A 26,363-nucleotide genomic window follows, 5' to 3' on the forward strand; every position below is an offset into this window, starting at 1 on the left:
GTCATGCAATTATTAGAAGATTAGATTATCGAAGTGAATGAGCAGTTTTCTATTTCATTTCAATTTCACTTTCTATCAGCAATGTTTTCATAATTTTTCCGCTATATTTCCTACACGAATACTTCGAACATATCTGCCAGATGTACATTCACTCTTGTTATCTATACGACATTAAGATTATCTAACGATTCTCGATAGGCAAGAAATACGTGTCAAGACTGTATGTACCTACTGTTATATTTACTTTATGAATGAATTGAATTTCACAGTTCGATTAGTGGTCTCTTGGAAAATTCGCTTTTGATGTAAATATCGTGGGCGCATTTAGTTTTTTGTTTTTATATAATTGAACATAACAGACATTGGAAAAAAAACAAACAACGTAAGGTATTGCTAATGTTTCGCTGGTAGGAATATTTTCTGCTTCTTTAGGCTTAAACAATGGTACATAGTATTTTGTCAGTGTGTGTCAATAAAAAAATTAAAATTAAAAAAAAAAACGTTTCAATGACAGAGACAAGAAAGGTTTCAAATGATTTTAGTAGAGGAACTAAGAGAGTACGGGGCAAATGGCAACACCGCCTTATGGGAAATACCATGTAAATTTAGGGTAAAAAGCCAAGCTCCGTTTTACAAATTTTTGTCCCAACATGGGAATCTCCATAAGACAGTGTTGCCAGATTTCCCCAGATCCACAAGATTTCATACACCATTCAGATGTCGCACGATCCACTGTATTGAAAATAAAAATAAAATAAGTCTGCGCGCTCGACCCAATACAATCTGGCATTAAAGATGAAATTCAGTCATCGCCACCCTCGTGTGGGTTGAATAATTTCCCAAACTACCTGTTCCATATTAAAGAGTAGGGTCTGTGTGTGGGTGAACGGCCAAAAGCCGTGATGTTGTAATCTATTTAAGACAGGTGTTGAAGTATTGTGGAGTGAGAAGATTAAATAACGTGCATTTGATGAACAATATTGTGAAATCTCGTGAAGTATTAACTTGAAAATTATCAACTTGAGTTGTGTCAAGGTAAGGTTAGGACGAATTGTAATTAAGTATGAACTGAAGAGAGTAAATAACGTGCATGTGTAGATATTGTCGAATCTCGTGAAGTATTAATCTTAAAGGTAAGGTTGAGGCGGATTGAAATTTAAGACAGGTGTTGAAGTAGGGTGAACTGAAGATTCAACATAAATCAAACCAATAAAGCACAAGTGATAAGAAATAAGAGTTCAGAGAGTGAATTCTTGTTGTTTGTAACTATCCAATAGAATTTAAGATCTGAATCTTGTGCAATGCTGTAATCATTGTGACGAATAAAATAACAGTTATTATTTAGGTATATTTTATGTAGGAAAAACACTGAAAAGATTGGAATTGAATTACAGAATACATATTCGGAAGACAAATATTTTAGGATTGAGAAAATATTGGGGTTTGGTTAGAATTTAAAAATTGTCGGAAGAGACAACTGCTTTAATGAACCGACCGAAGTAGAACATCTTCGTTACAAATCCGTTTCATCTGCCTCAGAAGGAATGGGACGATATCTTTTTACAAAGATTTTTGTTATAACTGAACCAATTTAACGATTCGTCTAACTAGATTTCGAAAAATAGTTTTTACTCTATTCAGTTCAAGCTTATTGTTAATGGTGTACCAAATTTCAGCTTTATCTTCAATTTGGTTGATTGTGGTATGGAGACTATCAATATTTTTTTGTGATGAGAAATAGGTAGCATCATCCGCATATGACACCATATCGTAAGGGAATATGTAACAGAACAGGTCAATAATATATATGATATGTTAATGGCCTGATTCATTAATATATATGATGATATGGCCCCAAGACAGACACCACCTGTGGATTTTTCTGTATTATCGGTTTGCCGCTCTTTGAAGATACATTTCCTACCGGTCAAATATGAATTGATGAAAAAAAGAGCAAAATATAAGCAGATTGTTTACCTTTTTATTTTATGAAGAAAATTACCTTTTTCCAAAAAGGTACTTAAACGGTTTTTCAGAATCATTTTGATAACTTTACCAAAGATACAGATTACATAAATGGGTTAGAATTTAAAAATTGTCGGAAGAGACAACTGCTTTAATGAACCGATTTTCTATAGTTTGTACCTATATTTTTTGGTAACGTTTAACAAAAAACTTGTCGATTTTGATATTGCACGTAACTTTTGCATTCCGTTACGACCTTCACAGCATATGATATCGGCGTAACTATATCTGAAAAGTAGAATATGCCATCACTTTGATCGAAAATAAATTCATTCACTTCTCATTAACATATTTAGCCATCAAGTTTGATTTGACTTTGAAATAAATGCAAGGTTATTATCTGTCGACGTCATGCTAGACGGATGTGTGTGAGGTATCCATAACAGATGCGTAGACTCAACACATAACATTTTACAGGAGAACGGACTGACATTTTTCACACATATGCATGTCTAACATGAACTACCACATATTCATTAATGATTAAAAATGCTACACTATATTTTTCTGAAATATAATTACATCATAATTTGAAGCAACATAGTAGATGATATTGACGTAAATTCAACTGAAAAATGTGTATCACCTCACTTTGGTCTCTTTTTCCCCACATATTGGCCAGATCTGATGGTGAAGTTTGGTTTAACCTTGAAACTGAATGCTAGGTTTTTCTCGAGGGTCGAGTTTCCATGTATGCCGATGACACAACAATCATTGTGACGTCCTCAGGTCTAAATGAAATTGAAGATAAACAAAACTAGTAATCAATTAATTCGAATGTTGGTGTAGAAACAATCATTTAATAAATAATGAAGATAAAACAACATTTATCCAGTTTCAAATATCAGCGCCCTCTCCGAATAAATCTAGGTTTCGAAACAACAGAATATACAAAATTCCTTGGAACACAACTTGACAATAAATTGTCTTTCAATAATCACATCGAATATTTGTGTACTTCTCTGAAAAAATGTATTTTTCCATCCCAACAATGAAATCAAATTTTTTGAGACATAATCTCTTGGATATATACTATGTTCTAGTGTATTCTAAGCCTGATATAAATAATACCATTTGGGATACTCATCAGAAATAAATAGAATCTTTATAATGCAAAAACGCTTCATTAGACTAACTTTGATCTCAAATACAGAGAATCTTGTGAGAAAACATTCCAAGACAAAACATTTTTCATATTTACCATATATTTATCTTCACAAAATATTAAGCTACGTTCATGTACATTCCCATTTGCTAACAAGAAATGAGGAAATTCACTCTTATCAAACGAGACGGAGGAACGACTTCCATCAGGAAAAAATAAAACGTAATGACTACAAAAGTTCACCACTTTATGCCGGGGCAAAATATTTCAACTCATTAACACACAACATCAGAAGTGAAACAATTTTTCTCAAATTCAAGAAAAAAGTCAAAGACTTTTTGGTAACAAGTTGTTTTTACTCCCTGAAAGACTATGAAGATAATATTTTTGTGTAACATGTACTGTTATTGATATAAGTGACATTAGATAAAATATCTGTTGTAAAATGTGACGTGTTATATATATACATTCATGTATCAAAAATTATTAATAAAATTTGACTTTGACTTCTCTGCCAATGTCATGCTAGGCGGAAATTTGTAGACATGTAGTGTCAACACTTGACATCTTACAGGAGAACAGATTGATATGTCTCACACATATGCATGCCCCTGCATGAACTTCCGCAGGCCTAAAAACGATGTAATATTTGAAAATGTCACACTACATTTGTCTTTTCGAAACATAATCTATTACAAATCTGAAGCCATATAATAGATGATATTGATATGATTTCAACTGAAAATCAGTTTGGTTTGGGCTTGAGACTCAACGTGAGTTTATTCACTGTCAAGGTTATGCTATACGGATATTTGCGGAGTTTCCGAAAGAGATGCGTAGGGTCAACACATGCCATTTTGCAGTAGAATAGATTGATATTTCTCACACATGCATATGCTCGCCTAACAAGAACTCTCACGTATTGCAATACAATCTAATCATTTGAAATGCAACACTATATTGCAATATCTGACGGTGGAGTGTGGTTTGACTATGAAAATGAATACAGAGTTCATTCTTTGCGAGCATCATGCTAAATGGGGTTTGGAAATTCTCCAGAACAATGCGTACAGTCACAACAAACCATTTTACAGCGAAAAAGACACATATTTTCCACACCTAAATATATTCTCGGCATGAACTTTAACATGTCGCAATACACATATTTCAATTTGAAATGTATTACTATATTGTTCTTGAAACCCAATATTATCCAAGATTCAGGCCAATATACCATATACAATATACCATACAATATACCATATACCAGTGTGTTTTCAACTGAGAAAGGAGGTATTTCGACACTTCGACCTGAAAACTGATTAAGTGTGATCTTCAACTTGAATACGAGCTAATTTCCTGTCGATGTCCTGCTATACGGGGCTGTGAGCCCCAAAATATTACAAAATGCACACATTTTTCGCACATTCACACGCATGCTTCACACCAACTTTTTCATGTTGTATTATGATGTATCCATCAGAAGTGCAACACTAGGAGTTTGATACAAACTAGCATTCAATTCCAATACAAGAGTGTAGGCTAAAGAAGGCGAACACAAGTATCTCAAAGATTTTTTTTTCAGTTTGAATTATTCAATATGAAGTTTTCACATATTGATTTCTCTATTCTTCCAATCAGTATAACATTTACTTGCTGCATGATAAAGATACAATAATGCAACTTGTCGCTATCGAATTGGGTATTGTAATAGCGCAATACACATATTTTCCACATTTTCACTGTTGTTCCTGTAAATATAGTGTTTCAGACTAATATATTTATCATCATAGAAATTCATTATTCTGACATACTATGATTCCATAAGACATGTGTCTTTATAGCAGATTTTATTCATATTCATATTTGATCACATTACTTCTAACGCAAAGCTTTCCCCGCTAGGTGGTGCTGTTTCTAATTTACTGTTCGAGGAATATTTCCCGGCTATATATATATAAGCGCTCCACTTCGGTCGATCATTTATTGATGGACCTGCTTCTGCAATTTTGAAAAATGTTTGCTGATGTGGTGAAATATATCACATCTATCCTTAGCCTCATAAAGGATGAATACAAGGAGAAAACAGTGAAGGATGGACTTGAAGAGTGTTATAAGGCTTCTAAAAGAATAAAAAAAGCTCTGAAAAATACTACTACTATGGGTGGGAAACAAAATCTGCTAGCATTCTTGGCCAATATTACAACACTACGTAATCAGATTAAATTTGAGATGAAGAAAGGATCAGGCCTGATAAGCCGGAAAGAGACAGCCTCTAATCGAGTACATTGGGCTGATTCAGTATCGGCTTTCAATTCACGTATCCGGACTGGAGTGATTAGTAATCTCAAGCATAAGGACCCCACCTCATTTTTGATCGACTGTAAGACCCTTTTTGTGAGACGAATTCAAAATGCATTGAAAAAGGATGCATTTTTGAAGGTCAATATGACATTCGGTGGAGAATTTGAGGTTGTCAAAGGCGATCGAATCTTAAACGAATATAAGTATTTCACAACATCTAACGCATCGATCCATAGTACCACTGATATGAATATGTGGTTTGAGGAACATGTTATGGAGCCAATCATGATAAAGTTAGAAGAGTTTCAGGAACGTGATAGTGGTTGGACGTTGAAAGCAGTAGTGAATTTGGGGGTTAACATAAACAAATTTGTGCCGCACAGAGGTTCATCATACATTGAGCTACCTTCTCAAATCAAACGAAAACAAGCATGCATAAATGTAAAAAATCATGATAATGTATGCTTCGCTTGGGCCATTGTTTCGGCGTTGTATCCAGTTGCCCATGGACAACATTCAGATCACATTCTATCTTATCCTGACTATTCGAAAGTTCTGAAGTTGAAAGGTATTCACTTTCCAATGACAATTATTCAGATAAATAGATTCGAAGAGCAAAATGATCTCTCAGTCAACGTTTATACGTTGAAACTTTCTAAATCCAAGTATACAGTAATACCGCTAAGATTGAGTCTAGCAAAAAATAAAAGCAAACATGTGAATCTACTCATGATTCAAGACATGTATTACGATGAAAGATGTGAGGATTCAATAAATGTCTATGATGTTACGTCACCAACCAGAAAACACTTTGTTTGGATTAAAGATCTATCTAGTTTGGTGAGTAATCAACTCGACAACCATAATGGAAAAAAATATTTTTGCAATAGGTGTTTTCACTATTTTTCCACGCAAGCTAAGTTAGATAAACACCTTGAAGACTGCTCGAAGACAAAGGAATGCCTACCAAAATTACCCATGGAGGGAAAACATATTTTAAAGTTCAAAAATTTCAAAAATAAAATTACATCGCCTTTCATAATATACGCCGATCTGGAGAGTGTATTGATATCTACACAAGATGGCAATAAATATCAACGACACATTCCGGCATCTATTGGATATTATGTGAAATGCTCTTATGATGATACGCTATCATTTTATCGATCATTTCGTGGTGAAAATTGTATGAAATGGTTTGCCAACGAGATAGGTCAGTTTGCTGAAGATGTTGCAACTGTGTTCCAGTGTCCATTCGATATAGATATATCAGCCAGCCAGGAAACAGATTTCAGGGTAGAAACTCATTGTCATATATGTGACAAACCATTCACTATATCAGACAAAAAAATACGCGATCATAATCATCTGATACCTGAAAATAATTATCGCGGGCCATCACACAATGAGTGCAATATTAACTATCAAGATGATCAAACAATTCCCATCGTGTTTCATAACTTATCAGGGTATGATGCACATTTCATTATAAAAAATATTGCATTGGATCTCAATGGAAGTGTCACTGTTTTGCCGATAACAAAGGAAAAGTATATCTCCTTCACTAAAAGTATTTTGCGTAGCAATATCCGCTTCAGATTTATTGACTCATTCAGATCCATGAGTTCTTCGCTGGGTACGTTAGTATCATATCTTTCAGATTTTCCAAATCTCATATCACAGTTCTCCAACCTCTCGAATGATCAACAGCAGATTTTGACAAAAAAAGGCGTAATGCCGTATGACTATATCGATTCTTTCGAAAAATTCAATGAAGATTGTTTACCCCCTATCGAAACATTTTACAACAAATTGGAGGATAAACCGTATCCTAGGAGATCTTACTCACGTGCCAAGTTGATATGGACTACTTTCAAGATAAACACATTGGGGGAATATACGGATCTGTATTTGAAGACGGATGTTATGCTTCTGGCTGATGTCTTCGAGCAGTTCCGCTCAAGTTGTCATAAAACTTACGGTTTGGATCCTGCTCATTATTTCACTCTGCCTGGCTATACATGGGATGCTATGTTATTCAAAACGAAACATCAACTTGAACTTCTCACCGATGTAGATCAGCTGCTTTTTTTCGAAAAGGGAACAAGAGGTGGATTGAGTCAAGTTTGTTCCAAGCGAAGAGTCACAGCTAATAACAAATACATGGGTGACAATTATGATAGAGCCAAAGCTGACTCATACCTGATGTATTTCGATGTTAATAATCAATATGGTTGGGCAATGTCTCAATATCTACCATACGGCGGATTTGAGTGGATGGACACCAACATTGATATCACAAATGTGCCTGATGATGCCTCAGAAGGTTATATACTAGAAGTTGATCTGGAGTATCCAAACAGCCTTCACGATATGCATAAGGATTTACCATTCTGTCCCGATCATGTTGATCCTAAGACAAAAAAATCTCGAGCCGAAAGTACATCGGATGTGAAACAATTCAAATTGATGGCTACTCTTCAGTCGAAGAAAAAGTATGTGATCCATTACAGAAATCTCAAGCAGGCCTTAGAACATGGTCTCATTTTGAAGAAGATTCATCGTGTTCTAAAGTTCAAGCAGTCCACATGGTTGAAGCCCTACATAGACTTGAACACACGTTTGCGAACTGCTGCTTCGAATGATTTTGAGAAGAACCTATTCAAACTAATGAATAATGCCGTATTTGGTATGTACTACTATATTGAAAACTCAATTTTTGTCTCATATATATAAATATTTGTTTCAGGGAAAACTATGGAAAATCTGAGAAAGCACTCTGATGTTCGCCTTGTAACGAGTTGGGATGGGCGATATGGTGCCGAAGCCAGAATCTCCAATCCTCGGTTCAAGAGTTTGACTGTCTTCGATGAAAACTTGGCGGCCATTGAATTGGGAAAATCCGAAATATTCTTCAACAAACCTATATATGTTGGAATGGTAGTACTGGATTTGGCAAAGTTGACCACATATAATTTCCATTATGAGTACATGGCTCCTAGGTTTGGAGAAAATTTTTGCGCAGTTTATACTGACACGGACAGTTTGATTTATGAAATTATAAATTATGATCCATATGAGATGATGAAAAATGATTGTCATCAGTATTTCGATACTAGCGATTATCAATCAGATAACATCTACGATATTCCCCGAGTGAATAAGAAAGTGATTGGATTGATGAAGGATGAGAACAACGGAAAGCTTATGATCGACTTTATTGGACTAAGATCTAAATTATACTCAACTAAAACTGCAACGTCAGAAGATCAAATCACTGATCTGAAAGGAAGATTGAAGCAGGAGAATTATGAAAATGATGAAATCAACCAAATTGTGGCCAATTTCGGAGTATCCAAGAAAGCGAAGGGCGTTAAACATAATGTTGTCAAAACAAAAATCGCTTTCGAAGATTATGTGACCTGTTTGGAAAATTGTACCGAAATAGCAATCACACAAAAATTAATAAAATCCTATAAGCATAGGGTGTATTCAACAGAACAAACGAAGATTGCTCTGAATCCTAACGATGATAAACGCTATCTAATTCCCAAAACCTACGATACTCTTCCATGGGGACATTACTCAATTCAAAATCAATGAATATTGATTGATAACAATATCAACTACAAATTATTCTCGTCTCAAATAAACGATTCTTTGTTCGAGTGAAAATCACATATCACATTGAAAGTTTTTGTTAACATATTATCCTGTTGCTGAGATACAGGTGTATTTTTGTGATTCAAAGCAGAACTATTGGAAAAATGAATCCTACTATCATTTATTTCAAATTGAATCATACACCTATAATCTGCCGAGAGAGGTTTTATATAGGGCTATTGGCGATGTTTTTTCCTCTATAATCTAAAAAACAAACGCTCCGGCAGCTCTACCTCCAGGGTGGTGTGGAAACGAGCAAAAAACTGTTTTAAGGATGAACTCACAACCTGACGATATCAACCCTTTGTCCTCATTTTTTATGGTGAAATTTTTTGGTCTCTTCTTTTGGAGGGCTTATAAGTATCTATTAAGTCGATGTATTTCCTGAAAATATTAAATTCAACTTTCTCATCATATCTTTTGTAAACATACAATAATAAAAATTATTCATATATTATGTAAGATCTTGTTCATTATATCTTTATGGTTAACATTTTGTGAGAAGTTGTTTTGAATCATTAGTTAACTTGAATGTGTTTTTATTGATGTTCAAAATATTATTTTCAATAGAAACATACTTTTTCTATAACATCAATCATCTTGTAAAATCAAAACCATAACACGGGGAAAAGATCCATGTTGACTTCAGGACGACATATTGACACAACCAGAAACATGACCAAAATAACTGAAAAAATAACCATTAAATCATCTTGTATGAAAGCTGTTCGGAAAAAAGGTAACTGAAACTAGTTTTGATCTATTTCACTACCAAAATAACCAAAAACGTAACCAATTATTCATCTTGTATGAAAGCTGTTCGGAAAAGCGTGTAACTGAAACTGGTTTTGATCTATTTCAGTTTGAGATCAATTCAAAAATAACTGTTGACTTCTTTTGAATACATGTTGTTGATATAAATAGACGAAATTACACATAAAAATTCAGTTTTGACCAAATTGCAGTATATTTCATAGTAAAGCACTCCATCAATTATGAATCTCGATATTATAGAAAATGTCAAGTCGAACAAACATGTTAATATCAGCAAAGCCTTTTCAACATTAGTCCTTATTGAGATTAAAATCTTTCATAATTACCAATCAACCACATCTATCCTTCAACTATTCTACACAAATATCTTCAATTTCATCAAAAGTCTAATATGAAGCCACATAATTGAAAATTGGTATGATGGAGATTGCGATCATACTGTTCGAATGAAACAATCACATTACAATTGTATCGTATCAATTGTTTTGCTATTCGTCTGTATGTTTTATCTAAATACATAACGTCGATATTTCTATGGCTACACATTGAAACATTTTCTCAAATTTGTACCAATATATTTCGAATACGCACTTGGTGTTATGAGAGTTTACTTGATTTTGAGATTCACTGGTGTAATTTTTCTGCATATCAGTAGAATGGCTTTAGTTTATAGGGAGACTAGATGAAATTTTTTTTTTCAACCATTCTCAGCTGGAAATAAAGTCCAAACATAACGCATTTATGATTCAACACCAGACATCCCTGTTTCGACCCCGCCATAGCTCTCATCAGTGGTGTTACGCTGAACCACAAATGCATTGCTAGAATCAACTGTAATTGAAGAACAAGCTATAGTAAAGAAGCGGGTTTACATCTCTGCCCACGGCGAAGGTGGAGTTTGCAGACCGGTTTCGGACTATTTTGCCACTCGACTACTTGTTAGTGCAAAGTAGTGTCTATCATGAACATAAAGTCAAGTGGCCAAATAGCCCGAAACCGGTCTGCAAACTCCACCTTCGCCGTGGGCAGAGATGTAAACCCGCTTCTTTACTATAGCTTGTTCTTCAATTACAGTTGATTCTAGCAATGCATTTGTGGTTCAGCGTAACACCACTGATGAGAGCTATGGCGGGGTCGAAACAGGGATGTCTGGTGTTGAATCATAAATGCGTTATGTTTGGACTTTATTTCCAGCTGAGAATGGTTGAAAAAAAAAATTTCATCTAGTCTCCCTATAAACTAAAGCCATTCTACTGATATGCAGAAAAATTACACCAGTGAATCTCAAAATCAAGTAAACTCTCATAACACCAAGTGCGTATTCGAAATATATTGGTACAAATTTGAGAAAATGTTTCAATGTGTAGCCATAGAAATATCGACGTTATGTATTTAGATAAAACATACAGACGAATAGCAAAACAATTGATACGATACAATTGTAATGTGATTGTTTCATTCGAACAGTATGATCGCAATCTCCATCATACCAATTTTCAATTATGTGGCTTCATATTAGACTTTTGATGAAATTGAAGATATTTGTGTAGAATAGTTGAAGGATAGATGTGGTTGATTGGTAATTATGAAAGATTTTAATCTCAATAAGGACTAATGTTGAAAAGGCTTTGCTGATATTAACATGTTTGTTCGACTTGACATTTTCTATAATATCGAGATTCATAATTGATGGAGTGCTTTACTATGAAATATACTGCAATTTGGTCAAAACTGAATTTTTATGTGTAATTTCGTCTATTTATATCAACAACATGTATTCAAAAGAAGTCAACAGTTATTTTTGAATTGATCTCAAACTGAAATAGATCAAAACCAGTTTCAGTTACACGCTTTTCCGAACAGCTTTCATACAAGATGAATAATTGGTTACGTTTTTGGTTATTTTGGTAGTGAAATAGATCAAAACTAGTTTCAGTTACCTTTTTTCCGAACAGCTTTCATACAAGATGATTTAATGGTTATTTTTTCAGTTATTTTGGTCATGTTTCTGGTTGTGTCAATATGTCGTCCTGAAGTCAACATGGATCTTTTCCCCGTGTTATGGTTTTGATTTTACAAGATGATTGATGTTATAGAAAAAGTATGTTTCTATTGAAAATAATATTTTGAACATCAATAAAAACACATTCAAGTTAACTAATGATTCAAAACAACTTCTCACAAAATGTTAACCATAAAGATATAATGAACAAGATCTTACATAATATATGAATAATTTTTATTATTGTATGTTTACAAAAGATATGATGAGAAAGTTGAATTTAATATTTTCAGGAAATACATCGACTTAATAGATACTTATAAGCCCTCCAAAAGAAGAGACCAAAAAATTTCACCATAAAAAATGAGGACAAAGGGTTGATATCGTCAGGTTGTGAGTTCATCCTTAAAACAGTTTTTTGCTCGTTTCCACACCACCCTGGAGGTAGAGCTGCCGGAGCGTTTGTTTTTTAGATTATAGAGGAAAAAACATCGCCAATAGCCCTATATAAAACCTCTCTCGGCAGATTATAGGTGTATGATTCAATTTGAAATAAATGATAGTAGGATTCATTTTTCCAATAGTTCTGCTTTGAATCACAAAAATACACCTGTATCTCAGCAACAGGATAATATGTTAACAAAAACTTTCAATGTGATATGTGATTTTCACTCGAACAAAGAATCGTTTATTTGAGACGAGAATAATTTGTAGTTGATATTGTTATCAATCAATATTCATTGATTTTGAATTGAGTAATGTCCCCATGGAAGAGTATCGTAGGTTTTGGGAATTAGATAGCGTTTATCATCGTTAGGATTCAGAGCAATCTTCGTTTGTTCTGTTGAATACACCCTATGCTTATAGGATTTTATTAATTTTTGTGTGATTGCTATTTCGGTACAATTTTCCAAACAGGTCACATAATCTTCGAAAGCGATTTTTGTTTTGACAACATTATGTTTAACGCCCTTCGCTTTCTTGGATACTCCGAAATTGGCCACAATTTGGTTGATTTCATCATTTTCATAATTCTCCTGCTTCAATCTTCCTTTCAGATCAGTGATTTGATCTTCTGACGTTGCAGTTTTAGTTGAGTATAATTTAGATCTTAGTCCAATAAAGTCGATCATAAGCTTTCCGTTGTTCTCATCCTTCATCAATCCAATCACTTTCTTATTCACTCGGGGAATATCGTAGATGTTATCTGATTGATAATCGCTAGTATCGAAATACTGATGACAATCATTTTTCATCATCTCATATGGATCATAATTTATAATTTCATAAATCAAACTGTCCGTGTCAGTATAAACTGCGCAAAAATTTTCTCCAAACCTAGGAGCCATGTACTCATAATGGAAATTATATGTGGTCAACTTTGCCAAATCCAGTACTACCATTCCAACATATATAGGTTTGTTGAAGAATATTTCGGATTTTCCCAATTCAATGGCCGCCAAGTTTTCATCGAAGACAGTCAAACTCTTGAACCGAGGATTGGAGATTCTGGCTTCGGCACCATATCGCCCATCCCAACTCGTTACAAGGCGAACATCAGAGTGCTTTCTCAGATTTTCCATAGTTTTCCCTGAAACAAATATTTATATATATGAGACAAAAATTGAGTTTTCAATATAGTAGTACATACCAAATACGGCATTATTCATTAGTTTGAATAGGTTCTTCTCAAAATCATTCGAAGCAGCAGTTCGCAAACGTGTGTTCAAGTCTATGTAGGGCTTCAACCATGTGGACTGCTTGAACTTTAGAACACGATGAATCTTCTTCAAAATGAGACCATGTTCTAAGGCCTGCTTGAGATTTCTGTAATGGATCACATACTTTTTCTTCGACTGAAGAGTAGCCATCAATTTGAATTGTTTCACATCCGATGTACTTTCGGCTCGAGATTTTTTTGTCTTAGGATCAACATGATCGGGACAGAATGGTAAATCCTTATGCATATCGTGAAGGCTGTTTGGATACTCCAGATCAACTTCTAGTATATAACCTTCTGAGGCATCATCAGGCACATTTGTGATATCAATGTTGGTGTCCATCCACTCAAATCCGCCGTATGGTAGATATTGAGACATTGCCCAACCATATTGATTATTAACATCGAAATACATCAGGTATGAGTCAGCTTTGGCTCTATCATAATTGTCACCCATGTATTTGTTATTAGCTGTGACTCTTCGCTTGGAACAAACTTGACTCAATCCACCTCTTGTTCCCTTTTCGAAAAAAAGCAGCTGATCTACATCGGTGAGAAGTTCAAGTTGATGTTTCGTTTTGAATAACATAGCATCCCATGTATAGCCAGGCAGAGTGAAATAATGAGCAGGATCCAAACCGTAAGTTTTATGACAACTTGAGCGGAACTGCTCGAAGACATCAGCCAGAAGCATAACATCCGTCTTCAAATACAGATCCGTATATTCCCCCAATGTGTTTATCTTGAAAGTAGTCCATATCAACTTGGCACGTGAGTAAGATCTCCTAGGATACGGTTTATCCTCCAATTTGTTGTAAAATGTTTCGATAGGGGGTAAACAATCTTCATTGAATTTTTCGAAAGAATCGATATAGTCATACGGCATTACGCCTTTTTTTGTCAAAATCTGCTGTTGATCATTCGAGAGGTTGGAGAACTGTGATATGAGATTTGGAAAATCTGAAAGATATGATACTAACGTACCCAGCGAAGAACTCATGGATCTGAATGAGTCAATAAATCTGAAGCGGATATTGCTACGCAAAATACTTTTAGTGAAGGAGATATACTTTTCCTTTGTTATCGGCAAAACAGTGACACTTCCATTGAGATCCAATGCAATATTTTTTATAATGAAATGTGCATCATACCCTGATAAGTTATGAAACACGATGGGAATTGTTTGATCATCTTGATAGTTAATATTGCACTCATTGTGTGATGGCCCGCGATAATTATTTTCAGGTATCAGATGATTATGATCGCGTATTTTTTTGTCTGATATAGTGAATGGTTTGTCACATATATGACAATGAGTTTCTACCCTGAAATCTGTTTCCTGGCTGGCTGATATATCTATATCGAATGGACACTGGAACACAGTTGCAACATCTTCAGCAAACTGACCTATCTCGTTGGCAAACCATTTCATACAATTTTCACCACGAAATGATCGATAAAATGATAGCGTATCATCATAAGAGCATTTCACATAATATCCAATAGATGCCGGAATGTGTCGTTGATATTTATTGCCATCTTGTGTAGATATCAATACACTCTCCAGATCGGCGTATATTATGAAAGGCGATGTAATTTTATTTTTGAAATTTTTGAACTTTAAAATATGTTTTCCCTCCATGGGTAATTTTGGTAGGCATTCCTTTGTCTTCGAGCAGTCTTCAAGGTGTTTATCTAACTTAGCTTGCGTGGAAAAATAGTGAAAACACCTATTGCAAAAATATTTTTTTCCATTATGGTTGTCGAGTTGATTACTCACCAAACTAGATAGATCTTTAATCCAAACAAAGTGTTTTCTGGTTGGTGACGTAACATCATAGACATTTATTGAATCCTCACATCTTTCATCGTAATACATGTCTTGAATCATGAGTAGATTCACATGTTTGCTTTTATTTTTTGCTAGACTCAATCTTAGCGGTATTACTGTATACTTGGATTTAGAAAGTTTCAACGTATAAACGTTGACTGAGAGATCATTTTGCTCTTCGAATCTATTTATCTGAATAATTGTCATTGGAAAGTGAATACCTTTCAACTTCAGAACTTTCGAATAGTCAGGATAAGATAGAATGTGATCTGAATGTTGTCCATGGGCAACTGGATACAACGCCGAAACAATGGCCCAAGCGAAGCATACATTATCATGATTTTTTACATTTATGCATGCTTGTTTTCGTTTGATTTGAGAAGGTAGCTCAATGTATGATGAACCTCTGTGCGGCACAAATTTGTTTATGTTAACCCCCAAATTCACTACTGCTTTCAACGTCCAACCACTATCACGTTCCTGAAACTCTTCTAACTTTATCATGATTGGCTCCATAACATGTTCCTCAAACCACATATTCATATCAGTGGTACTATGGATCGATGCGTTAGATGTTGTGAAATACTTATATTCGTTTAAGATTCGATCGCCTTTGACAACCTCAAATTCTCCACCGAATGTCATATTGACCTTCAAAAATGCATCCTTTTTCAATGCATTTTGAATTCGTCTCACAAAAAGGGTCTTACAGTCGATCAAAAATGAGGTGGGGTCCTTATGCTTGAGATTACTAATCACTCCAGTCCGGATACGTGAATTGAAAGCCGATACTGAATCAGCCCAATGTACTCGATTAGAGGCTGTCTCTTTCCGGCTTATCAGGCCTGATCCTTTCTTCATCTCAAATTTAATCTGATTACGTAGTGTTGTAATATTGGCCAAGAATGCTAGCAGATTTTGTTTCCCACCCATAGTAGTAGTATTTTTCAGAGCTTTTTTTATTCTTTTAGAAGCCTTATAACACTCTTCAAGTCCATCCTTCACTGTTTTCTCCTTGTATTCATCCTTTATGAGGCTAAGGATAGATGTGATATATTTCACCACATCAGCAAACATTTTTCAAAATTGCAGAAGCAGGTCCATCAATAAATGATCGACCGAAGTGGAGCGCTTATATATATATAGCCGGGAAATATTCCTCGAACAGTAAATTAGAAACAGCACCACCTAGCGGGGAAAGCTTTGCGTTAGAAGTAATGTGATCAAATATGAATATGAATAAAATCTGCTATAAAGACACATGTCTTATGGAATCATAGTATGTCAGAATAATGAATTTCTATGATGATAAATATATTAGTCTGAAACACTATATTTACAGGAACAACAGTGAAAATGTGGAAAATATGTGTATTGCGCTATTACAATACCCAATTCGATAGCGACAAGTTGCATTATTGTATCTTTATCATGCAGCAAGTAAATGTTATACTGATTGGAAGAATAGAGAAATCAATATGTGAAAACTTCATATTGAATAATTCAAACTGAAAAAAAAATCTTTGAGATACTTGTGTTCGCCTTCTTTAGCCTACACTCTTGTATTGGAATTGAATGCTAGTTTGTATCAAACTCCTAGTGTTGCACTTCTGATGGATACATCATAATACAACATGAAAAAGTTGGTGTGAAGCATGCGTGTGAATGTGCGAAAAATGTGTGCATTTTGTAATATTTTGGGGCTCACAGCCCCGTATAGCAGGACATCGACAGGAAATTAGCTCGTATTCAAGTTGAAGATCACACTTAATCAGTTTTCAGGTCGAAGTGTCGAAATACCTCCTTTCTCAGTTGAAAACACACTGGTATATGGTATATTGTATGGTATATTGTATATGGTATATTGGCCTGAATCTTGGATAATATTGGGTTTCAAGAACAATATAGTAATACATTTCAAATTGAAATATGTGTATTGCGACATGTTAAAGTTCATGCCGAGAATATATTTAGGTGTGGAAAATATGTGTCTTTTTCGCTGTAAAATGGTTTGTTGTGACTGTACGCATTGTTCTGGAGAATTTCCAAACCCCATTTAGCATGATGCTCGCAAAGAATGAACTCTGTATTCATTTTCATAGTCAAACCACACTCCACCGTCAGATATTGCAATATAGTGTTGCATTTCAAATGATTAGATTGTATTGCAATACGTGAGAGTTCTTGTTAGGCGAGCATATGCATGTGTGAGAAATATCAATCTATTCTACTGCAAAATGGCATGTGTTGACCCTACGCATCTCTTTCGGAAACTCCGCAAATATCCGTATAGCATAACCTTGACAGTGAATAAACTCACGTTGAGTCTCAAGCCCAAACCAAACTGATTTTCAGTTGAAATCATATCAATATCATCTATTATATGGCTTCAGATTTGTAATAGATTATGTTTCGAAAAGACAAATGTAGTGTGACATTTTCAAATATTACATCGTTTTTAGGCCTGCGGAAGTTCATGCAGGGGCATGCATATGTGTGAGACATATCAATCTGTTCTCCTGTAAGATGTCAAGTGTTGACACTACATGTCTACAAATTTCCGCCTAGCATGACATTGGCAGAGAAGTCAAAGTCAAATTTTATTAATAATTTTTGATACATGAATGTATATATATAACACGTCACATTTTACAACAGATATTTTATCTAATGTCACTTATATCAATAACAGTACATGTTACACAAAAATATTATCTTCATAGTCTTTCAGGGAGTAAAAACAACTTGTTACCAAAAAGTCTTTGACTTTTTTCTTGAATTTGAGAAAAATTGTTTCACTTCTGATGTTGTGTGTTAATGAGTTGAAATATTTTGCCCCGGCATAAAGTGGTGAACTTTTGTAGTCATTACGTTTTATTTTTTCCTGATGGAAGTCGTTCCTCCGTCTCGTTTGATAAGAGTGAATTTCCTCATTTCTTGTTAGCAAATGGGAATGTACATGAACGTAGCTTAATATTTTGTGAAGATAAATATATGGTAAATATGAAAAATGTTTTGTCTTGGAATGTTTTCTCACAAGATTCTCTGTATTTGAGATCAAAGTTAGTCTAATGAAGCGTTTTTGCATTATAAAGATTCTATTTATTTCTGATGAGTATCCCAAATGGTATTATTTATATCAGGCTTAGAATACACTAGAACATAGTATATATCCAAGAGATTATGTCTCAAAAAATTTGATTTCATTGTTGGGATGGAAAAATACATTTTTTCAGAGAAGTACACAAATATTCGATGTGATTATTGAAAGACAATTTATTGTCAAGTTGTGTTCCAAGGAATTTTGTATATTCTGTTGTTTCGAAACCTAGATTTATTCGGAGAGGGCGCTGATATTTGAAACTGGATAAATGTTGTTTTATCTTCATTATTTATTAAATGATTGTTTCTACACCAACATTCGAATTAATTGATTACTAGTTTTGTTTATCTTCAATTTCATTTAGACCTGAGGACGTCACAATGATTGTTGTGTCATCGGCATACATGGAAACTCGACCCTCGAGAAAAACCTAGCATTCAGTTTCAAGGTTAAACCAAACTTCACCATCAGATCTGGCCAATATGTGGGGAAAAAGAGACCAAAGTGAGGTGATACACATTTTTCAGTTGAATTTACGTCAATATCATCTACTATGTTGCTTCAAATTATGATGTAATTATATTTCAGAAAAATATAGTGTAGCATTTTTAATCATTAATGAATATGTGGTAGTTCATGTTAGACATGCATATGTGTGAAAAATGTCAGTCCGTTCTCCTGTAAAATGTTATGTGTTGAGTCTACGCATCTGTTATGGATACCTCACACACATCCGTCTAGCATGACGTCGACAGATAATAACCTTGCATTTATTTCAAAGTCAAATCAAACTTGATGGCTAAATATGTTAATGAGAAGTGAATGAATTTATTTTCGATCAAAGTGATGGCATATTCTACTTTTCAGATATAGTTACGCCGATATCATATGCTGTGAAGGTCGTAACGGAATGCAAAAGTTACGTGCAATATCAAAATCGACAAGTTTTTTGTTAAACGTTACCAAAAAATATAGGTACAAACTATAGAAAATCGGTTCATTAAAGCAGTTGTCTCTTCCGACAATTTTTAAATTCTAACCCATTTATGTAATCTGTATCTTTGGTAAAGTTATCAAAATGATTCTGAAAAACCGTTTAAGTACCTTTTTGGAAAAAGGTAATTTTCTTCATAAAATAAAAAGGTAAACAATCTGCTTATATTTTGCTCTTTTTTTCATCAATTCATATTTGACCGGTAGGAAATGTATCTTCAAAGAGCGGCAAACCGATAATACAGAAAAATCCACAGGTGGTGTCTGTCTTGGGGCCATATCATCATATATATTAATGAATCAGGCCATTAACATATCATATATATTATTGACCTGTTCTGTTACATATTCCCTTACGATATGGTGTCATATGCGGATGATGCTACCTATTTCTCATCACAAAAAAATATTGATAGTCTCCATACCACAATCAACCAAATTGAAGATAAAGCTGAAATTTGGTACACCATTAACAATAAGCTTGAACTGAATAGAGTAAAAACTATTTTTCGAAATCTAGTTAGACGAATCGTTAAATTGGTTCAGTTATAACAAAAATCTTTGTAAAAAGATATCGTCCCATTCCTTCTGAGGCAGATGAAACGGATTTGTAACGAAGATGTTCTACTTCGGTCGGTTCATTAAAGCAGTTGTCTCTTCCGACAATTTTTAAATTCTAACCAAACCCCAATATTTTCTCAATCCTAAAATATTTGTCTTCCGAATATGTATTCTGTAATTCAATTCCAATCTTTTCAGTGTTTTTCCTACATAAAATATACCTAAATAATAACTGTTATTTTATTCGTCACAATGATTACAGCATTGCACAAGATTCAGATCTTAAATTCTATTGGATAGTTACAAACAACAAGAATTCACTCTCTGAACTCTTATTTCTTATCACTTGTGCTTTATTGGTTTGATTTATGTTGAATCTTCAGTTCACCCTACTTCAACACCTGTCTTAAATTTCAATCCGCCTCAACCTTACCTTTAAGATTAATACTTCACGAGATTCGACAATATCTACACATGCACGTTATTTACTCTCTTCAGTTCATACTTAATTACAATTCGTCCTAACCTTACCTTGACACAACTCAAGTTGATAATTTTCAAGTTAATACTTCACGAGATTTCACAATATTGTTCATCAAATGCACGTTATTTAATCTTCTCACTCCACAATACTTCAACACCTGTCTTAAATAGATTACAACATCACGGCTTTTGGCCGTTCACCCACACACAGACCCTACTCTTTAATATGGAACAGGTAGTTTGGGAAATTATTCAACCCACACGAGGGTGGCGATGACTGAATTTCATCTTTAATGCCAGATTGTATTGGGTCGAGCGCGCAGACTTATTTTATTTTTATTTTCAATACAGTGGATCGTGCGACATCTGAATGGTGTATGAAATCTTGTGGATCTGGGGAAATCTGGCAACACTGTCTTATGGAGATTCCCATGTTGGGACAAAAATTTGTAAAACGGAGCTTGGCTTTTTACCCTAAATTTACATGGTATTTCCCATAAGGCGGTGTTGCCATTTGCCCCGTACTCTCTTAGTTCCTCTACTGATTTTTCAAATATTTTAATATTAACCATGCCTTATTACGATGGAAACAGCAACTCACTGACTGGAAAGTGCTTATGCCTGAGTTCTGAAGGAATGAAAACTATACCTATGAAAAGTTAGCCAAGAAGCAGATTGTTTGATGGTTCAATACCAACTATATATAATAATTTCATAACTGTTGCTAATGATCTTATGAACTCCTTACCACCCAACTCCTTTACCACCCAACGGCATTGATGCATCTATTTACCTTAAAAATTCATGCCAGTTGAAGGCAAATCATTTAAGTGAAACCTGTAACGGAGGCTGGAGTTGAGAGTGCAATATTGCTACTGTCTTTGAGTCGTTCAAATAACTGTGATGCCTTTGATATCAACAGCAGAATATTGAAATATTCTCATGGAATTATTCTGAATCGTTTTACAATTCCCATAAACGAATGTTTCTATCAAGGTGTAATACCCACTGCCTTCAAATTATCCAAAGTGGTGACTAATAAAAAAAGTGATAATACAGCCCCTCAAAATTACACACCCATTTATGTAATCTGTATCTTTGGTAAAGTTATCAAAATGATTCTGAAAAACCGTTTAAGTACCTTTTTGGAAAAAGGTAATTTTCTTCATAAAATAAAAAGGTAAACAATCTGCTTATATTTTGCTCTTTTTTTCATCAATTCATATTTGACCGGTAGGAAATGTATCTTCAAAGAGCGGCAAACCGATAATACAGAAAAATCCACAGGTGGTGTCTGTCTTGGGGCCATATCATCATATATATTAATGAATCAGGCCATTAACATATCATATATATTATTGACCTGTTCTGTTACATATTCCCTTATGATATGGTGTCTTATGCGGATGATGGCTACCTATTTCTCATCACAAAAAAATATTGATAGTCTCCATACCACAATCAACCAAATTGAAGATAAAGCTGAAATTTGGTACACCACTAACAATAAGCTTGAACTGAATAGAGTAAAAACTATTTTTCGATATCCTGTTAGACGAATCGTTAAATTGGTTCAGTCATAACAGAAATCTTTGTAAAAAGATATCGTCCCATTCCTTCTGAGGCAGATGAAACGGATTTGTAACGAAGATGTTCTACTTTGGTCGGTAGCCGGCCGGTTTGACGGGAGTGCTTTGTTCACAGGCTAAACGATCGATTTTCACTTGCTACCGTCCAACCCGTGTTGGGAATCATACATTAAAAGGTAAGACCTCGTTAGTTCTTAGCTCGCACAAGTTTCGACTTCCAAGGGTTGTCGTTCGTAGGGGTGCGACAGTTGGTTAATGGAAAAACAGAATTAAACAGAATTACAGAATTATTATACATATGTAGAATATATAGAAAAGTAGTCTTTTTGCTGACTAGTTAGGAAATGAGTGAAACAATATTTGGGTGTGTAGCAGGTCGAAACAGTGTAATTTTATAACACAGATTTCAAGCTTTCGACAATCTTTATTATCATCATCAAGGATGCTACAATATGGATAAGAGAACAGATTAGACCTATAAAAAGAGATCAGTCAAAAATACAACTAACAGAGTATGTGAGGTTAGATGGCAAAGACCAAAAAATAACCTCAAGAAGTTAAAGACAAACATAATTAATTCACATCATAAATGATATATCATTTTTTGAAAAAAGAAAGCGACCTGTTGTTCCTTGGAGACGAACATGTGGAAATATCAAATTTTGAAGTTGAAATATGACATGTAATTAATTCCTACATTGTCATTGACTACTAGTACTATACATAAAAAGGGAACACTTAAAATAAATGATATATCATTCATGAAGTAAGTTAAATGTGTTTGTCTTTTACTTCCTGAGGTTATTTTTTGGTTTGTCCACATTTTAATCATGCCGCCGCCTAACCTCACATACACTGTAAGTTGTGTTTTTGGCTGATCTCCTTTTATGGATCTAATCATCTAATCTGTTTTTTTATTCATATTGTTGCATCTCTGCTGCTGATAGTGAATATTGTCGAAAGCTTGAAATCTGTGTTATAAGACTACACTGTTTTGGCCAGTTCAAAATCAGAATGGAATAATATTTTCAATCTAGATGTTTTTACAGTGTTGAAGAATATTTACAAAATGATTTTTGATATTATTATAGTTGTATATAGTTACAGTGTGTCCGCAAAGTATGAAATAAATTCGATATTTCAAAAACCAAAGGTCCTTTAACAAACACCTGAAACACGTCGATTTGTAATTTTATTATTCTACATTTTACAACCAAATTTCATTATACAGGGTGATCCATATTAATGTGATGACGTTATCGGTAATTTTTTCAAATGCAATATCCTGTATTTGGTGTGTGTTAGTTTTAGTTAATCCGTAACGAGCTGATTCCGAAAAGGTATTATACTTGGGGTCTAATGGACAGAATTTGCGCTTAGAAAATAAATTTTATTGATATCTAATATAAGTAGAAATTAATTATTTTATATTTTTTTCTAATGATTAATTTAACAATGGGAAAATAATCCAGTAATAAATACATGATGTTATTTTAAATGTTCGAACTGTAGTCCTTGTTGTAGTTGACAGAAACCGTGTTAACAAGTATTTCTTATTAATTTCAAAAAACTAGGTGGCTATTTTTTTTTTGTTATTGTGAAATGTCATGATTTCGATTGACGTTCAGCAACTGTTAAATAGGACAGTAGTTGTTGTATTAATTCGTGAATTTTCTGTAGTATTGCTTCGAATTAATTTGCAGTAGTTTAAGTTTAAAGCAACGAATTGAAATACTTATGATGATTGGCTATGGAGATAGATCGCGAATTCAGATGGAAGTGTGTAACTTATTTAATGAAAAATATCCAGAAAGAAGCATAACTCAGTCAGCAGTAAGTAAGATTTAAAAGAAATTTCGAGAAACTGGTACAGTTGAAAATGCACGCAAGTCAGGTCGTCCTTCTGTAAATGATGATACAAAACTATATATGTTCTACTTGCTTTTGAAGATGTGCACACTTCTGTTCGTAAGGTTAGTCGTGATTTCGATGTCAGTAAAACAACTGTACACAAAATATTAAAATTGGAAAAATGGCATCCCTTTAAAATCAAACTTTTACAGGAATTAAATGATGATAATCCAGATAGAAGAATAGAATTTTGTGAAGCCATGATGGGTAACTGTCACCGAGACCGTCTCCTCGTAAAAAATATAATTTTTTCTGATGAAGCCACTTTTACATTAAATGATGGGGTCAACCGCCTGAATGGGGAATGTTCCTCCTGACGAAAATCAAGTAGTTTTCATAAAAGAGCTCTAAAACAACGCATTTTAAACTTATCATTTCAACCTCTTTCTTGAAAAAATAATTCAAATACTTAAAAAAGATGAATGAAATAATGCATTCAACAGTTAAAGGGATTCGTTTCTATTTCACCATTTGGCAACATCTCTTATAGCTAATAAAGGACAATGAATCTGTTACCTGTATAAGACAAACAAAGATGACATATTTCAGAGGCGTGCTGTTCTGTTTACTTATGTTCCGAGTTCCGAGACATTCTGTGAAATATGACATTTTGTGCACCTAACCTATCTTCCTCTATATAAATAAATAACAAAACAACTGTTGTTTATGTGGCTTGTGGAGGTGGTATTGAACTTTAATTTATATTTTGCCTCAATTGTTGATTTATAAAGATAATTTTCTTTTTTTAAAGTAGAATATCTAGGTACGTATAAATTATTTCAATTTGATATAGGCGCTGTTACCAATATGTGAATTAGAAACAAATCCCTTTAAAAATTGAAACCCAACATTTAAAAAATCTGTTTAAAATCTGTTTTTCCGTTAACCAGCTGTCGCACCCCTACGAACGACAACCCTCAGAAGTCGAAACTTGTGCGAGCTAAGGATTAACGAGGTCTTACCTTTTAACGTGTGATTCCTAACACGGGAATGAAATTGAAACATCAATTTGAATACTTATCGAAGTGAATTTGAAAAACTCATGAATTAAACTCAACTTTTTTTTTTCAAACTTGCATTTGCTGTAATAATCCAAACTGAGGAACATTCCCCATTGTAGGTACTGGATGCGAGAGCATCATACACAATACCCGCAAAAGGTAAATGTATGGGCTGGCATTGTAAGAAATAGGATAATCGGACCATTCTTTTTCGACGGTACTTTAGGCCAGCATACCTTCAGTTTCTAAGGGGATATCTTGTACCTACTTTGATTAATTTATTCCCCAATCTGAAAAATGTTGTTTATAAAACGAAACCGGCAAATATTCAGGAATTAAAAGAGAGAATTCGAACAGAAATAAACAATATTTTTCAAGAAACCATAAACAATGTTCAACAAGAATTTATTCAACGTTTAGGTTACTGTCAAATACAGCAAGGACTACAGTTCGAACATTTAAAATAAAATCATGTATTTATTACTAGATTACTTTTCCATTGTTGAATTAATCATTAGAAAAAAATATAAAATAATTAATTCCTACTTTTATTAGATATCAAATAAAATTAATTTTCTAAGCGCACGTCTTTCAAATTCTGTCCGTTAGACCCCAAGTATCATACCTTTTCGGAATTAGCTCGTTACGGATTATCTAAAACTGACGCCAAATACAGGGTGTTGCATTTAAAAAGATTACCGATGACGTCATTACATTATTATGGATCACCCTGTATGATGAAATTTTGTTGTAAAATATAAAATAATAAAATTAAAAATATACGTATTTTAGGTTTTTGTAAAACGTCCTTTGATTTCGGAAATATCGAATTTATTCCATACTTTGCGGACACACTGTATAATAAGAGAATTTAAGCTTTTTACAACTTCATCTTGATACAAAAAATGTGGTAATTTTCCAAAGAAAGGAAAAAAGTAATCAATTTTAAAATAAGTAACTCTGTACATGGATGAGTAGATCATGCAAAGAAGTAACTTTCAGACACAAACTGGAAGAAAAAGCCTTCTTGAAACAGCTACTTTCATATAAACAATGAATTACACGAAAGACAAATTCTTTCGAAACAAATAATTTTATATGAATACTGAATTATACAAAAAACACATTTCTCTACTCAGTTTGTATTCCAAACATTCGTTATGGAATTATATCAGATATCATTCACAGGATTTCTACACAATATACTAAATGAATCGTAAAATTTCTCTTGCATGGAACACTGTCATCTTCACTGGTCATCTTCGATGTTTCGTCATAAGACACTTGCTTTAGGGCTC

The 26,363-nt window shown here is 33.9% G+C and overlaps 3 protein-coding genes across 3 annotated transcripts in view; 2 read left to right on the forward strand and 1 right to left on the reverse strand.

Moving 5' to 3' along the window:
* The window catches only part of LOC111511011 (uncharacterized), a 134,602-nt gene that overhangs the window by 16,446 nt on the left and 91,793 nt on the right, over positions 1-26,363 (forward strand). The gene's annotated exons all lie outside the window — the stretch shown is intronic.
* Positions 7,081-9,522, forward strand: LOC141483020 (uncharacterized). The gene is made up of 2 exons (XM_074177144.1): positions 7,081-8,123; positions 8,184-9,522. The coding sequence occupies exons 1-2, from the start codon at positions 7,169-7,171 to the stop codon at positions 9,035-9,037; spliced, it is 1,809 nt and encodes a 602-aa protein (XP_074033245.1). The 5' UTR covers positions 7,081-7,168; the 3' UTR covers positions 9,038-9,522.
* LOC141483021 (uncharacterized) lies at positions 12,126-14,567 on the reverse strand. Its single transcript, XM_074177145.1, has 2 exons — positions 13,525-14,567; positions 12,126-13,464 (listed from the first exon to the last, which is right to left on the reverse strand). Exons 1-2 carry the CDS (start codon positions 14,477-14,479, stop codon positions 12,611-12,613), a joined length of 1,809 nt encoding a protein of 602 aa, XP_074033246.1. The 5' UTR covers positions 14,480-14,567; the 3' UTR covers positions 12,126-12,610.

The sequence above is a fragment of the Leptinotarsa decemlineata genome, unplaced genomic scaffold (assembly GCF_025532065.1).
Source record: "Leptinotarsa decemlineata unplaced genomic scaffold, Ldec_3_MD MMD2_tig00002159_RagTag_RagTag, whole genome shotgun sequence".
NCBI lineage: Eukaryota > Metazoa > Arthropoda > Insecta > Coleoptera > Chrysomelidae > Leptinotarsa > Leptinotarsa decemlineata.

Excerpts from the sequence above, each read along its gene's own strand:
- LOC141483021 (XM_074177145.1), bottom strand. The coding sequence starts at position 14,479 with ATGCCGTATGACTATATCGATTCTTTCGAAAAATTCAATGAAGATTGT. Across the intron at positions 13,465-13,524 it reads AATGAATAATGCCGTATTTG|GGAAAACTATGGAAAATCTG; the intron begins GTATGTACTACT and ends TATTTGTTTCAG.
- LOC141483020 (XM_074177144.1), top strand. The coding sequence starts at position 7,169 with ATGCCGTATGACTATATCGATTCTTTCGAAAAATTCAATGAAGATTGT. Across the intron at positions 8,124-8,183 it reads AATGAATAATGCCGTATTTG|GGAAAACTATGGAAAATCTG; the intron begins GTATGTACTACT and ends TATTTGTTTCAG.